The sequence below is a fragment of the Gymnodraco acuticeps genome, unplaced genomic scaffold (assembly GCF_902827175.1).
Source record: "Gymnodraco acuticeps unplaced genomic scaffold, fGymAcu1.1, whole genome shotgun sequence".
Classification (NCBI taxonomy): domain Eukaryota; kingdom Metazoa; phylum Chordata; class Actinopteri; order Perciformes; family Bathydraconidae; genus Gymnodraco; species Gymnodraco acuticeps.
In genome coordinates, this window is record NW_022989883.1 from 237,325 (window position 1) to 253,150 (window position 15,826).

The 15,826-nt window shown below is 38.9% G+C and overlaps 2 protein-coding genes and 1 non-coding gene across 3 annotated transcripts; all 3 read left to right on the plus strand.

Moving 5' to 3' along the window:
• Positions 1–628: 628 nt before the first annotated feature.
• On the plus strand, positions 629–10,165 carry chadla (chondroadherin-like a). The gene is made up of 11 exons (XM_034199084.1): positions 629–846; positions 1,315–1,473; positions 2,520–2,714; positions 3,314–3,469; positions 4,504–4,649; positions 5,728–5,966; positions 7,198–7,457; positions 8,196–8,532; positions 8,621–8,973; positions 9,509–9,675; positions 9,828–10,165. Exons 2-11 carry the CDS (start codon positions 1,315–1,317, stop codon positions 10,132–10,134), a joined length of 2,319 nt encoding a protein of 772 aa, XP_034054975.1. The 5' UTR covers positions 629–846; the 3' UTR covers positions 10,135–10,165.
• A 595-nt stretch (positions 10,166–10,760) lies between these two features.
• On the plus strand, positions 10,761–10,832 carry trnaq-cug. The gene has a single exon. It is a non-coding gene; the product is annotated as a tRNA-Gln (tRNA).
• Positions 10,833–10,878: 46 nt separating this feature from the next.
• Positions 10,879–13,302, plus strand: rbx1 (ring-box 1, E3 ubiquitin protein ligase). Its single transcript, XM_034199013.1, has 5 exons — positions 10,879–11,125; positions 12,093–12,171; positions 12,326–12,396; positions 12,864–12,949; positions 13,128–13,302. Exons 1-5 carry the CDS (start codon positions 11,048–11,050, stop codon positions 13,138–13,140), a joined length of 327 nt encoding a protein of 108 aa, XP_034054904.1. The 5' UTR covers positions 10,879–11,047; the 3' UTR covers positions 13,141–13,302.
• The last annotated feature ends 2,524 nt before the right edge of the window (positions 13,303–15,826 follow it).

The window sequence follows — 15,826 nt, forward strand, 5'->3', positions numbered from 1 at the left end:
CTATCAGAAACAATGCCCGACTGTTTTGGATGTAATATGGTCGGTGTTTACATTAGCATCCCTAACACTCAGAGCTAACCTGTACTGGAGAGCATGTGTGTGAAGAAGCAGGAAGTAAAAAGGAACTCACCTTGTGGTATAACCGGCAAGAGAGAAAGCCTTTGAGCTCCATACTGTTTCAGAAATAATCCTTGATCTAATAATCCTTGTTTTCATCACCGCAGCATTTTAGACAGTATCTGCCAGGTCCCGCATGAGCCGGCATAAGCTCCGCCCCCTTATTTTATTTTCAGTTTAAAAATGGCTAGAATGGGTGATCTGTTTTGTTTTTTTACCAAAACACTTCATAGACATGTTTTTTATATTTTTTTATATATCTGAGACCTATGCTATTGCCTAAAAATAGCATGATAGGTGACCTTTAATATTAGCAGTGGACCTATGGATGACATTATGGAAAATGGGCTTTCTATATATGTATTTAATTCCTATTCTGTATAGTTTTGAGGCAGTGGGGGTCAAAGAAGTACAGAGAGAAACCAGTATGTCTTCCAATATATCAACCAATTCTCTCTCAACGTAGACTCTGCCTGTGGGTCTAGCCTTTTTACGGCACAGAAAATGTGAAGCTGAGGTGTTAATTTGCAGTGAGGGGGCTCGGGGATCAGGGGTCATCTTTAAAGAATTTACCAAAGCCTTGTTTGTTAGCCGCTGGACCACAGACAGTAAGCTCTGGACACACTATAGAGAGAAGTCAGCGGCACATATCTGAAGCCATAACTAACAGATTAACATTTAAACTGCCTTTAGTTCACAGGCTGTGACAGGAGGACGTTTTGCTTGAAGGTAAGACAGATTTTTCTTATTCGTTATTTGTTTCTTTTAGTTTGTTTTTGAGGTTAAAGTTTGGATTTACTTGGAATTATTCTTCACTTGAGCTGATTGTAGTTCAAATGTCAGACCCCGAAACAGCATTTCACAACCAACAATTGTGTTTTATTTATTTGCCTTGAGTATTTAAGACGGTTCAAATATAATCAATGTTATGCATTTGAAAAAATATCCAAATAAGTAGTAACTTATCACAAGTAGTGGAGTGATATTCATTATTTTGTTAAGGCATACTGTGGGTGAATGTGGATATGTTTCTTTGATTTTAAAATACCAGTGTGTGTGAGGACTATGTGGAGGGAATTTTGAGACTTTTGCAGCCCATTTACATGCACAACAACGTATATAAGCTACTGACCTGAATTGTTTTGACAACAGCTTTGACTTTTATTCATAATTCTAAAATGTGTTTTCCCGGCACAGATGGTTCTCTTCTCTGCTGCTTCCATCCTGCTGGTTTTGGCGATGAGTTCAATCGTTGAAGCAAATACATGTCCGAAAGAGTGCAGCTGTGACGGCAGAAAACTCACGGTCACCTGCGTCGGCAAGAACCTGACAGAGATTCCCCAGACTATAGATGAGGTAAGGGATTCCTTCCTTTAATCTCCAAAACAGTGTTTGAGGAACGAACAATGAGTGGCAGCTGTGGACTGTTTCAGGATTTGTCTTTAATTTATATTTATGCATCCAAAAGGAATTGGGTTAATGTACTCTTGCTTTTTCAAGACCTCTTGTATTCATACTGTTGTACAGCTATGACAGCATGATCAGGGGTGTCCAAACTACGGCCCACGGACCATTTTGAATCGGCCCTCAGCAAATTCAAAAAGTATAATGGAATATGGCCCACAAATGAAACTTGTGCTTGTCTTATATTGTACTTCTTAAATATAAATGTAAAGATATATTACACGTTAGAAGTCATGTTAATAAATAAGACCACTTTTCAAATAAATGCAGTCAATTAGAGTTGGAAACACTTTCTAACACATCTTAGTTGATAAGAAAAAAGCCCAATGACTTATTTATTGATTAATTGATACATTTTATTTCGAACAAGTAAAATAAATAATTACAAAACAAAACAAATGTTGCAGTGCATTGCCATGTAAGAGAAATCAAAACAAAAAATGACATTTACAACAACAGCATTAGCAACATAAACAGTCCCACATCTAGTGTTCAAAAAGGAGTGAGAAGAAGTATAATTTATTTAATCTCACCCCCTTTTCCCTAAATGATTGATTTATAATCAATAATCTGCAATAATTATTATTATTATTAATTATTATTGTTATTATGATTATTAATCTGCTTTACCTGTTGATTGACATATGTACATACACACATACATACACACACATTCACATATATTCACATATACATATACACACCTACATACTCACACATATACACACATACACATACACATAGTCAAACACCTTCCCTATTGCTGTACCTCGAGAAAATAATTTCTCTGTATTTCCTCTTGAACTGGTTAATGTCTGGACATCGCTTTAGCTCCACATTCACACTGTTCCATGGTCTCAGTCCACAGGCTGAGATACAAACAGTTTGGACACCCCTGTCTTAGATGCATCCTCTGTTCTGTTTTATCGCCCTCACAGATTACACTGAAACTGGACCTGAGGAACAACAACCTGCAGGAGCTGCCCAAGGGGGCGTTCAGCCTCACCCCTTACCTCACCCACCTCACCCTGCAGCGCTGCAACATCTTGAGGGTGAAGGAGGGCGCCTTCAGGTCCCTGGGCCGCCTGGTGTCTCTGAACCTGGCCTACAACAAGATAGACGTCCTTTATCAGGTGAGAAACAGGGCAGAACTCTACGGAGGATTATTAGAGCCATGTATAAGGAGGACAAACAGGTTTTCGTTTTATTAGTATTACATTAAGTTATTAAACAAAGTAAAACAATTAATTTTTTTTGCATTTTGAGAATTAAGTCAAAAAATGAAGTTACGATTTTAAAGTAAAAATAAAATCAAGTTTCAGTATTTGTGCCACACGTACAAAGTATCATAGAATTAAAAAATATATATCAGAGAAAGAGTTTTTGTTTTGCATTTTCAAAATAAAGTCCACAAAAACATCTCAGATAAAAAAGTGAAAATGATGAAAATAAAGTGAAAATGTCAAGAAAATGTTAAATACATTTTCAAAATAAAATCTAAATGTTGAGAATAAACTTGAGATTTCAAAATAAAAGTGGACCAATTGAGTATTAATCAAACCTTTCAATATAAATTCTACCTCACTTTCCCTCCTTATTTTGGGCCGAGTAGATGATTTCCGTTGGTCAAAAAACAACAAAATGTATTTGTGGGTGATTTGAGTGTAGCCAATTTCCCCTTCCCCTCATTTCTCCCCCTCCTTCCTCCGACCTCATCCTCCTCCTGTTGCAGGAGTCCTTCGACGGCCTCTCGGCTCTGAAGGAGTTGCAGCTGGACCATAACCGCGTGGAGGAGATCCGGCCCGGAGCCTTCACTCAGCTCGGCTTCCTCAACATGCTCGCACTCACTCACAACCAGCTGGTCTACATCCCCAACATGGCCTTCCAGGTACTCAGACCTATGGGATTATAGACCTTTAATTAAAACACACCGATACAAGAATCCTGAAGCTGCTGCACACATACTGTTAGAACCAGTTTATGCAACCTCTGTAGTCCATGGACGATAAAAGACTACAATTACCACAGCGCCGGCCTATTACCAGACCCAAATATGGGCAACATGTTTGTGAAGAGACAGTTCTTAAATGTATCTTAGATAGATAGATAGATAGATAGATAGATAGATAGATAGATAGATAGGTAGATAGGTAGAGAGATAGAAATATAGATAGATAGAGAGATAGGTAGGTAGATAGATAGATAGATAGATAGATAGAGAGGTAGATAGATAGATAGATAGATAGATAGATAGATAGATAGATAGATAGATAGATAGATAGATAGATAGATAGATAGAGAGGTAGATAGATAGATAGATAGATAGATAGATAGATAGATAGATAGAGAGGTAGAGAGGTAGATAGATAGATAGAAAGATAGATAGATAGATAGATAGGTAGAAAGATAGGTAGGTAGTGATAGATAGATAGATAGATAGATAGATAGATAGATAGATAGATAGATAGGTAGATAGATAGATAGATAGATAGATAGATAGGTACTTTATTGATAAAAAAACAAGTCAATGTACATAAGAGAAATCAAGACACGTGGATTAAGACACATGTGGATGTGGAAAATATACATGTGGAAATACAAATTTCCAGTAACAAATATAATTACATAATTACACAAGGACAGATCATCTAAGTTTCCTTATCATCTGACTAGAGTATTGCCTCTAGTTTTGATTTGTTTTGCCTCTTGTAAATGCCTATTTTATTTTTGAATGGTTGTGGAAACTATTTTATTTTAATTAACCACACGAGCCACATAACATCAAGTCATCAACAACACGTTGGAATTGTCAGTTTAAAAGCCATCAGGAAGGAAGCTGCGACACACACTTTGTACACACTCTCCACAGGTTATAAGTTTGTCTGGCTGTATGATCACACGACACTCTGACCGCTCTTCCAGGGCCTGCAGAACATAAAGTGGCTTCGTCTCAGCCGTAACTCCCTGAACAACTTGGCCCCCGAGGCGTTCACCGGCCTGTTCACGCTCAGCCGCCTCAGCCTGGACCACAACGAGCTGCAGTTCTTCCCCACGCAGACCATGAGCAGGTGGGACCGTCTGCAGGACTATTAAGGGCATTATATGAGAAGTATTTTAATATTATAATGGTAAACTTTGCTAATGGCTTCTCAGCAGTGGCACTTAAGCTACAAATGCCACAGCTTCTTGCTATTAACCACAAATAGAGCATAGCTATTGGCAAAGTATTATTGGCAAAAACCAAGCTTAAAATACTTTTAAAGAATTAGGGACATTCACGGTCCCCAGAGGATGAGCCCTACTGATTCCAGTGCCAGCATTACGTTGGCATTTTTCATTTTTAGGGACATGCCTAAATGTATTATACTGTACGGTCTTTAATTTCACATTCTGCTTTATCTTATCTAATGGGTAATCATTGTTCTTATTCCTGCAACCTACTTGCGCCATCATGTCTACTGCTGTTTCTTCCTTTAAATGTTAAGTATATCTCATGTTGCAGTGTTGGAGTAGCCTAATACTTAAGATCTGAATTGCCAACAACCACACTGTAGCTATTGTGCACATGACAAATAAAGCCTCTGAATGAAAATCTGGTTAATTAATAATGTGATTGAGGCCTGCACATAGCACTAATTCAATTACCCCTAACTGATTGAGACAGTTCAGCAGGGCTCATCCAGCCTTAAAGTAGTTGCACACAATCCAAGAGTTTATTTTATTTAACCCTAGAATGACAGTATCAAAGTCAACTTTATTGTCAATCCTACAGTTTGTGTGTACAGACAGAGAGATTGAAATACCGTTTCCAACAATCCCGAATACAAATATACCTATATATACACAATCAAAAGACACATGTATACATATGAACACATTAAGACTGTCCATAGCAGCATGTGTGTATGTGTGTGTGTGTGTGTGTGTGTGTGTGTGTGTGTGTGTGTGTGTGTGTGTGTGTGTGTGTGTGTGTGTGTGTGTGTGTGTGTGTGTGTGTGTGTGTGTGTGTGTGTGTGTGTGTGTGTGTGTGTGTGTGTGTGTGTGTGTGTGTGTGTGTGTGTGTGTGTGTGTGTGTGTGTGTGTGTAAAGGTAGATATGAGTCTAGTACATAATGAAACTAACAGCAGTAAATCCTCCTCCCCGTAGACTCCCTGAGGTCACGCGTCTGGACATGAGCCATAACCCCATGACCTACCTGGGTGAAGAGTCCGTCTCCATGGTGAAGCTCACTCACCTGTACCTGGACCACATGTCCCTGCAGGACCTTTCTGATCAGGCTCTGTCCCGGGCCCCCCTCCTCTCTCACCTGGACCTCAGCCACAACCAGCTGCGGTACCTGGAGCCCCTGAAGGGTCCGTATGAGCTGAAAAGCCTCAACCTGACAGGTACAAATCTGATCCCACTGTTTGAATCCACACAGATAAGGACGAGGAATACAGATGTTTATTTTATTTTTCACATTAAAAGAGACCCAAAAATATTAATGATAACATAACAGTATAAGTAATAGTATAATAATAATACAAAAAAACGAAATAAAATATTAAATATAATAATAAATAAAAAAGATGATTTTTCCCTACTGTCTTTTTTTAGTATTGTTACATTCGATGATTTGGCAACCCAGGGTTCTGTATCTTCTAGTCTAGATCACATGTGTCAAACTCAAGGCCCGGGGTGGATTTAATTTCGCCCGCAGGATAATTTCTAATTACTATTAGATCTGGCCCGCCGGTATATTGCACGCACACCTTCACTCCATCCTGAGGGTCTCCTCAGCTCAGAGCCTGAGCCCAAACATTGATGAACTTGCACCCGAGATGAGATGCCAAGTATCTGCTTGAACTAGCATCACCGAGCAGCACACTGAGTTTAATGGATGTTTCCTTCTGCACTTTCTCTCACGACAACAGGGCATGTTTGGTTTTCTCTTTGAGGGGAATAGTTTTGTTGAAGCTGTTGTTGGCCTGTGGAAAAATGTACTCATAAGAAATGACTCTGGAAAAGCTGCAGATAGAGCCATAAGAAATGAATGCACCTGATTATTTAATGTTGTTTTTATGGGCAATAATTTAAGCTTTGTTAGTTCCAGGTTTAATATGTGCAATAAGTTCATTTCAAAGTTCTGCAATAAACATTGAACATTGGCCCTCGAGTAGCACCCATTTTTTTATTTTGGCCCACTGTGTATTTGAGTTTGACACCCCTGCTCTAGATGCATCTTTATTCATATAAACCACGACAATATAAAAACAACATTGCTAAAATAAAATAAAATACAAAAGACATCAACATAAATGACATCACTTCAATTAAAGTAATAAGTAAAAAATAATAAATGTAAAAAGTTAGGGTCATCTTTAGTTGTTCCTGTCCTCGCACTTCCAAATTGACATTTTTATATATTTTAAATATTATTAACAATAAATATCTATAATTCAATGTATACTTTTATGTACTTTTTTTTATTTGTTGTTATTATTATTATTATCCTTGTTCAAACTCTCACCTTTACATCCTGTGTTTCACTCTTATCTCTGTCGCTGCTATAACGTTTCAAATTTCCAAAAACTGATTAATTACGTTTTTTTTATCTTATACTAATTCTTCTCAAAGGCAACCCCTTGTACTGTAACTGCTTCATGCGGCCCCTGAGGGAGTGGGCGAGGGTCCGTAATGTGAAGCTGCTGGGGGCCTGTGTGGGGCCCCCCCACCTCTCACAGGAGCCCCTACAGAGCGTGGCTCCTCTGGATCTGCGCTGCCGCAGCCGGGGGGAAGTGCTGAAGGAGGAGTTTGAGTTGGAGCCCACAGAGAGCGCCCCCCCCACAGCGAAGCCCAAACAGAAAGGGAAGTGTCCGGAGAACTGTGACTGCGATGTGAGTGACTTACTGTCTGATACAAGAATTGTGGAATTTTTCGAGAAATAACAACGTTTTGTGGTTTTAATGTGATGAAGTTGGGCTGAATGCAAATTAAGGTGTTTTTAGAAATGAAACCGGATGACTACCAACAAGCTTTGCAGTTCTATCAGACCTTTTAGGCGTCTTTTAGCTAATTGTTTTGGTTTTCCAGCCCACAGATAATTATCACCAAGCTCTGCAGTTACTTTAGACCTTTTATTGTCTTTTAGCTTGTGTTTTGGTTTCCCAGCCCCTAGCATAGCTTTTTTCGTACACCCACGTCATAACATCATTACCTGCTCTTAAAATTAGGTTAACACTTATTGCCTGAGCACAAATTTACACACAGACAAATGTAGCGACTAGATATTGAAAATATTTGTGTATGTATGTTAAGTGCCCAGATAAACATTCCTGTTGTCATCTTGCAATCTACTAATTTATATAAATAGTTATCATCGCAATAAACCGTATTTCATTTTGTCTTAATTTACATTATTTAATTTCATATTCTGTTCTTGTACATATCCCATATTCTATCGACTTTTTGCACTACTTTTTATTTTGCATTGTTGGAGAAGCTCAGGTCGTCTTTGAATCTGAATCTTGAATCTATTTACAAATAAAGTAAAATATCTGAAGACTTTACCCACTACTGTTACAAAACCCACTAAGATGTATTGTTGATAATACTCTGATTTCAACCCTCCCCAGGTTGAAGCCCAGCACGCCACCTGTGAGGATCGGGGTCACACCAAAGTCCCGCGAGGTTTCCCCGCCAAGACGCAGATGCTCGACCTCCGCAGTAACCACTTCCACCACCTCCCTGCCAACAGCTTCCCCGGCACCAGCCAGGTGGTCTCTCTTCATCTGGAGTCCTGCAAAATCCACGAAATCGAGGGCGGGGCCTTTCGGGGAATGAAGAACCTGTTTTATTTGTATCTTTCGGAAAACGACATCACGTCTTTGGACCCTGGAGCGTTTTCTGGAGCCCCAAAGCTCAACTACCTTCACCTGGAAGGGAACCGACTGCTACAATTTCCAGGATCAGGTGAGTGGTTAGATAGATTAAATATAAGAAGCACAGGAAAGTAAAAAAAAAACATGATATTTGATGTCTCTTTGTGTCCCTCCTGTAGCTATGGCTCTCTTACCAAGTCTGTTCGTGTTACACCTGGAGAGAAATGCCATCTCCAAACTAGAACCCGCTGGTTTGCTGTCCTCGAAAACCCCTAAACTCAGAGAACTTTACTTGACCAACAACACCATAACTTCAGTTGCAAAGGGTTCTCTGGACTCTGCTTTCCTCGGTACACTTCACCTGGATTCAAACCAGCTGAAGGAGATTCCTACCCACGCTCTGTCCCGGGCTGCGAACCTAGAGGAGCTCAACCTGTCGCAGAATTCAATCCGCTACGTGGGACCAAACGCTTTCCAGCCCATATCTCAAAGTCTGAAGAGGCTCTACATGGATCAGATGGGCGTGGAGAAGGTAGGAGAGACCTTTGAAAAGTAAATATATGTTGAATTGTGCAGGAGAGCTAGTTAGCTGTAAGGAGCCGAGGTTACATTATGATGCGTTCAAGATCCATTCAATACAAATTAGTATCGAGATGTATCATGCTAACAGCACAATAAAAGCACAGGTTCAGTTCACAATGCATATACAAGACATTGTTAAGATTCTGGACATTTATTACAATGCCATTTTCCCCAATCATTCATCCATTCTTCTTAAGGAGTCTGAGAGTAAAAGTTATTTTCTCCATTGAGAAGAGTTTATATTGTTAAAAGGAAGAGCAATGGGGGGTGAGTTCCTCTGGAGTCAGCATTTGTACTAGATGGAGTTAAGAGATCTAACAAAAGAAAAAACATCTGCCTCCTCATCAGGTTTGTAAGCATAAATATGACCATATGCGTGAAATAAAATGTTGGATTAACACGATTAATTACACTGAGGCCTGATCCATGCTAACAGCTTGGCAAGGACTTATTGTTAATCAACTTTTTATATTGTATCTGTGCAGATGTCCTTGGACGCTCTGAGAGGGCTCGGTCCGGGGCTGAAGGCTCTGACTGTGAGAGGGAACCAGCTGACGGAGCTTCCTGACCTGAGCCCCCTTACCGGCCTGGAGGTGGTCGACCTAAAGGAAAACCCCCTGCTGTGCGACTGTGCTCTGCTGCCACTACGAAGGTCAGTTTACCTGGAATAAGAGAAGGAAGTTTACCAGATATCACTCTTTTTGGGAATCTTGTGTTGCAGGAATGTGTCCTAAAACCTGGAAATGAATTAGCATTTTCTGGATAATTAATGACAACTATTTTTTGTCTGTTTCTCTCTCCCAGGTGGATGGAAAAGCTTAAGTTTGAGGTGATCGCGACCTGTGGGCAGCCTTTTGAGATAAGAGGTCAGAAGGTCAGGGACGTCCCTGTGTTCAAGTCCTGCACAGAAAGCGTATCTCCTCCAGATGAGAAGGTTGTTACGGCCCCCAGACCTCCAAAAGTCAAGAAACCCAAAGCCAGTGTCTCAAAGGTCTCTGGAGTCAAAGCTAGACCTGCAAAACCAAAAGCTAAACTACCAAAACCAACCAAGAAAAAACCTGAAAGGAAACCTGTGGCACCAAAAGTGACAAAGAACCAGAAGACAATGTAATAAGTTAAATAAAACAAATTGAAAGTCTGAACAGCCTCTTTTTGTTAAAGACTTTGCATACACAATTGACTGTCTGAGCATGCTAAAACAGAATAGCAAAAAGTAATAAGGGGACAAAAAAATGAAGAGAGTACACTCCAATGAATAATAAATAGTCTATAAATGACTATCTGCTTGGCCAGCTTGGGGTTATCTGGTCATTTCGAGTTGTATGTTAAACTGAGAGGTGAATAAGATAATACTCTTCCAGCCAGACTGATCTGATATTGGTATTTGAAACATGCATTATATGATTGTAGGTTGGACGTTGAAATGCTGATGCTACACTTATATTATGCATCGAGTGTGAATTGTGGAGATGGGAGTGGCTCCGGTTCAGTTTAGCAATGTAATGTCACTCACTCACAGAAGGTTCAATATTTGTGGAAGGGGATTTCTAAGTGGCCCCGAATGTATTGAAGATGCAAATTTAAGAGAGTTTTTAGGTAAGAATGACTCAATAACAGTTCAAAATCGTGAAAAAGTGTTAAAACAAGTCAACTTTAAATGTATAAGGCACTAAATTACCAAATAGTTTCAATCCAGTGGCACTATATATTGTTACTGTACAACATAGTACATCATGTGGTTCTATGGTGTAATGGTTAGCACTCTGGACTCTGAATCCAGCGATCCGAGTTCAAATCTCGGTAGAACCTAACTTTTTTTGTGCGCTTTTTACGTTATGTAAATGTGTCTTACAGAGCAAGCATTTGTTTTAAGCAACATCAGAGCAATAAGATTCTTTCCACAATGAACATATCGTGACACAAACGACTACAATCGGGATCAACAGTAAGTAGTTTCTCACTTACGGAAACGCTGTTTTTCTTCCGGGTCACGTTTACTTCAGGGCAAAATTTCTCCTCGCAAGATGGCAGCAGCTATGGATGTTGATACGCCGACCGGCACTAACAGTGGGGCTAGCAAGAAGCGATTTGAAGTCAAAAAGGTAAGTTTGACACGGTTTCTTGATGTAAAGATAGCATATAATCTGCCATTAACCACAAATGACCGCTAAATACAGCTAACTTTTTCTAAGTGTAACCGTTAATGACATAGAGACAGTTAGCTATTAGCTGTTAGCCTGCTACAAATAGGGCATGAATGTGCACTTATCTTTTTCATAGCAAAAAATATATTCTTAGGACTTATAGTGATGTTACAGGGATCGCCAATAATACTCACGGTTTAATGAACAGAAAAGCCTTCCCAAGGTTAACATTAAATCCTGACCTACGTAACGGTAAATAACTAAGCTCTTAACTGCGAGCTAAATTAGCCTAGCTTAGCTAAGCCGCCCTCCGGAGTTTGATAGCCTCCAGAAATATTCAAAACATTAAGTTATAACTTGCAAGAAGTGTATATAATATGGTTTGAATATACAATCTGACTATGTGTTTCAATATTTATTGTGCTTACTTTCTATCAAACTACCCGCGTACTGCGTTTTAGGAACCCAGTTTTATATGACATGTTCATCGATTAATTTAGCAATGGTTAATTATCATTAGCAACAGCAGCTTAATGTTATGACGCATTTACAGTTAAGAGTCATATTACAGTAATGTAAACACTTATCAGATGGGTGACAGCTTCTCAGATTTGATGTTGCAAGCATCTCATATTCTATAGCAAAACTACTGAGGTTATTTTTAAGAGTGGGAAAGAAGCAGTGTGGTGATTATTTGCCTTATCTATTTATAAATAACTGACATCTGGCTGAAGTTCATATCATTTATACAAAATACGAAGTCACACTTTGTTTGTGTCCTATCTTTTAACAGTACACCAATCATAACGTTGGTTGTGGGATTTAAAATGTATTGTGAAACTGTCATTTACTTTTACTAGCTACATTTGTCAGTGAATGTAATGCATCTTCTTATATTTATTGTATTTTTTACATTTCCCACCAGTGGAATGCAGTGGCGCTGTGGGCCTGGGACATTGTGGTGGATAACTGTGCCATCTGTAGGAACCACATCATGGATCTCTGTGAGTTTAGTTTACCCTTGTATACATAATGGACTGTGTATAAGAAATGATTTGGTCAGCTGTCAAAGAGCACATAAGCAACACATATGAGGCTCTAAATGTCAGCCTGTTTGTGTGAATTGAATTGTTGACAGATGTCTCTCTCCCTCTTCAGGTATAGAGTGCCAGGCCAACCAAGCTTCAGCAACTTCTGAGGAGTGCACTGTAGCCTGGGGTGTCTGCAATGTGAGTTCCGATACTCTATATCAAGCACATGCCATTATCGTGGTGATTACACCTGTCAACAATTTTTGGTTTACATTTTCATAGTATAAGTATTCAAGAGGTTCTTCTTTTCACAATGTTGGCATATTTTGTAGTTCAGGAGTGAATTTTGCCTAAATAATTTACAAACATTAACAAATATATTTGTTTCCATGCATATATAATCTGTATTTGTGAAGGGAAACTGTTAGTGTTGAAGTTCTCAATGTTAAGTCACACTTCTATAGGTGTTTCCTATATTTACTAACATAACAGAGGCAACAACGATTCTTTAGTTTAATAGAGTAGATCATTGCTAACAAATGATTTAATTATTAGCTACATTTTTGTAAATTTGGGGCATTGGCTATAAGATTGTAAATGTAGCGCTGGTCTCACATATTTCTCCGAAGCTTGAATTCATGTGTTTTTTCTTTTTTCTTCCACAGCATGCTTTCCATTTCCACTGTATTTCCCGCTGGCTGAAAACCAGACAGGTGTGCCCTCTGGACAACAGGGAGTGGGAGTTTCAGAAGTGAGTAATAGTACTTATAGATCACTTTTTGTTTTAACCAGAGATGTATAGCTTTGGGGAGATGTGTGTTGTTATTTCAATTCCTCATTTGTTGCCTTTGATAGTGAAATGTTTTGAGTATTTCCTGAAATGAACCCCTTTACTAACGGTACTTCCTCTCTCTGTCTTATCTCCACAGATACGGACACTAGCTGTATTAATGCTGACCTTTTCTTGGCTTCTACGAGCATCACCCGTACTGCTTCCCCACCCCACCCCCGCCAGCCTAATAAGCCTAGTTGTTATTTTACGCAAATGTCTTTGTTTTGGTATGTTGTAAGTTCATAAATAAACATTCATGTTCTCACAAAGAACGGGTTGTTTTACTGCTGACGCGTCAGCGAGAGAAAATGAGAAACGGGAAGTCCAGCTGCTGAAAATAACCGAGATCTTCAGATGTTGGTTAATGGTTTAATTTCATTTTGGTGGACAGCTTGAAGCAGTGATTCAGGACTCCATGGCCGTTTCTCGATGGTATACTCGACATTGAGAAACGGCCCATGTGTCATAGAGCAGTAATCCTCTGAATCAGATCCCTTATCAACCCCCTTGCCCTCTGCCGGGTTTACACTGCAGCACCTGTAGGGACTCATAGATATTTTAGTTTCTGTTGGTCCCGAAAAGATACATTTAACATCTTGACTTTTATAGAAAATGCCTAGAATGGACTTGCATTTTTATTGATTAAAACATTGAGGAAAATGTGCAAAACAATTGGTAGTTAGTCTATAATGGTATGTTCCCATCGAGTAACATCTTTCAATTGCTTGTTTATCTGATCCAAAATAATCAAACTCCATTAGGAATAAAAGCTGATATTCCCTTTGGTTAGTCATTTTTCTTGATAAAACAAGATCTATCAATTATCCAAATCGTTTACTCTTTGGATAAGTTCAACTTTTGAGACCCAAAATTCAGTTACTTAACATCTAGCCATATTTGTCAATATTCTAACTTTCAAAATGCAGCTTTCTTGTTCAGATAAAGCAATGAGTATGAGATTAAATTATTTATGCTAAATAACAAAATGGATTCCACAAGGACTCCACATACAAGGTGCTGCTTTCATGACATTGCTAGTAAAACTCGACAGTAAAAACCTAAACTCATGTCAGAATCACAGGTTGAGAGTAGGGATGCATATCGTTGACTTGTTTACGATACCGATACTCAACCGATACATATCGTGATACTTTCATGTTGCATAAGGGAAACATTGAATCATTCCGCAATTACTCCCATGAAGCGCTTTATGATGTAGTTAACATGTCAAATTAATATTAAATTCAATTGTGGGACTTGGACCTTTTAGTACTGAACAAACAATGAAAAACACGTTATCTATGAAGAAAACAGATTCTGCAATATCATTTATAACAACCATCAGGCGTGAATAGTACATCTTGTCAATGCAAAAAGAAAATAGGACCAGTATAATCAATATTCAACCTGAGATTCGACTGACCAGAGAACAAGTAAAGGTTCATGAGATCTCGGCATTGCACATAAAACAAATAGCATCATTAAAATCAACATTTGCCTGAAGAAAGAAAACAAATCCCATCACAGTTCAGTTTTGTGAATATCTGCTCTCTCTGGATCCAAACTGGCGCTTTCACAGCGTAGGTTCGGGGTGCCCAACCTTTTTTGAACCGAGAGCTACTTTTAAAGTTGCCAGTCTGCCGAGATCTACCAGTCCAAATAGAGAGGCGTAGCCATTACTGACAGCCTACTACCAGGTAAATACACACTTCTACTTGTATAAAACTGACCTTTGTACGATTAATACTTCATAAAATACTGCAGATCCTTTATCTTACCTCTTTCTAATCTACACACATACAAGTATTTAACTGAAGTTACACAACAGTGTTGTTGATACAGAGTTGGAGTTTATTCACACGTCACTACAGTGGGTAATGTTTTCAAGAAACATTGAACAGTGCTGCCACATATGACACAGGAAAAAAAGAAAAGACTCTGAATCCTTTCTTTGCCATTATATAAAAATAGTGTTGCTACAAAAGTATAAATTAGGCTTACTAATAAGACAACTCAGATCTGAAGCTACACAGGAATCTGCTGCCAAAGTGCAATAAAAAGGACACAATTAATAGAATCAAACCCTTTTTTTGTTGCATTTTAGTAGAGTATAAAAAGAAATGCCTTTAAAATAGGATGCAAGCAACACTAGTTTCTTAACCTGAATTGATATACTATAATCAATTTAAGTTTGCATTCTTATACCATTTTGTACAATAATATAATGAATAATTTCAAACAAACTAAACTTACAGCTGATTAATAACGGTATCTAACTTGAGTTTTTATCATATCAAAAACCTGTTGAAATGCTTCGGTTATTTTTACTGTCCCCCAAAAGCGCGTCGGCAGCCTCCAGGAATGCTTCTTTTACAACTTCGCCGTCTTTGAAAGACTTCATGTACAGAATTAGGAGGGAATTCCGTCTCGTAGGGTTAGGGTTAGTGGTCTCGTGCACTGTTTTGAAATGCCGCTCCTAAATTACCCTTCTTCGATAAAGCCACGCTCGCATTGCAGATGAGACAGATGGACTTTGAATTGGAATAGATACAAAAAGAATCATCCTCCCACTCGAAGTGAAAATTATATATTTTGGGCTTTTTTACTTCTGCCATAATTGCGGTCTTGTGTGTGTGCGGACTGTCACTCCTGTTGACACGGACAACGGCAGCGAAATAGTGCCCACTGCCCACCAGCCACGCCCCGACACATGGGGTCACGACGGCCAATCACAAAGCTTTGATGCATTCAAGTGTATTATTCTGGCACAGGAAGATGATTTATAGGACATTAACG

Bases quoted from the DNA above. Each gene is read 5' to 3' on its own strand.
- rbx1 (XM_034199013.1), top strand. From the start codon at position 11,048: ATGGCAGCAGCTATGGATGTTGATACGCCGACCGGCACTAACAGTGGG. The intron at 12,172-12,325 runs GTGAGTTTAGTT...CTCCCTCTTCAG, and splicing joins GAACCACATCATGGATCTCT to GTATAGAGTGCCAGGCCAAC. The intron at 12,397-12,863 runs GTGAGTTCCGAT...TTTCTTCCACAG, and splicing joins TAGCCTGGGGTGTCTGCAAT to CATGCTTTCCATTTCCACTG.
- chadla (XM_034199084.1), top strand. From the start codon at position 1,315: ATGGTTCTCTTCTCTGCTGCTTCCATCCTGCTGGTTTTGGCGATGAGT. The intron at 1,474-2,519 runs GTAAGGGATTCC...TCGCCCTCACAG, and splicing joins TTCCCCAGACTATAGATGAG to ATTACACTGAAACTGGACCT. The intron at 9,676-9,827 runs GTCAGTTTACCT...TCTCTCTCCCAG, and splicing joins GCTCTGCTGCCACTACGAAG to GTGGATGGAAAAGCTTAAGT.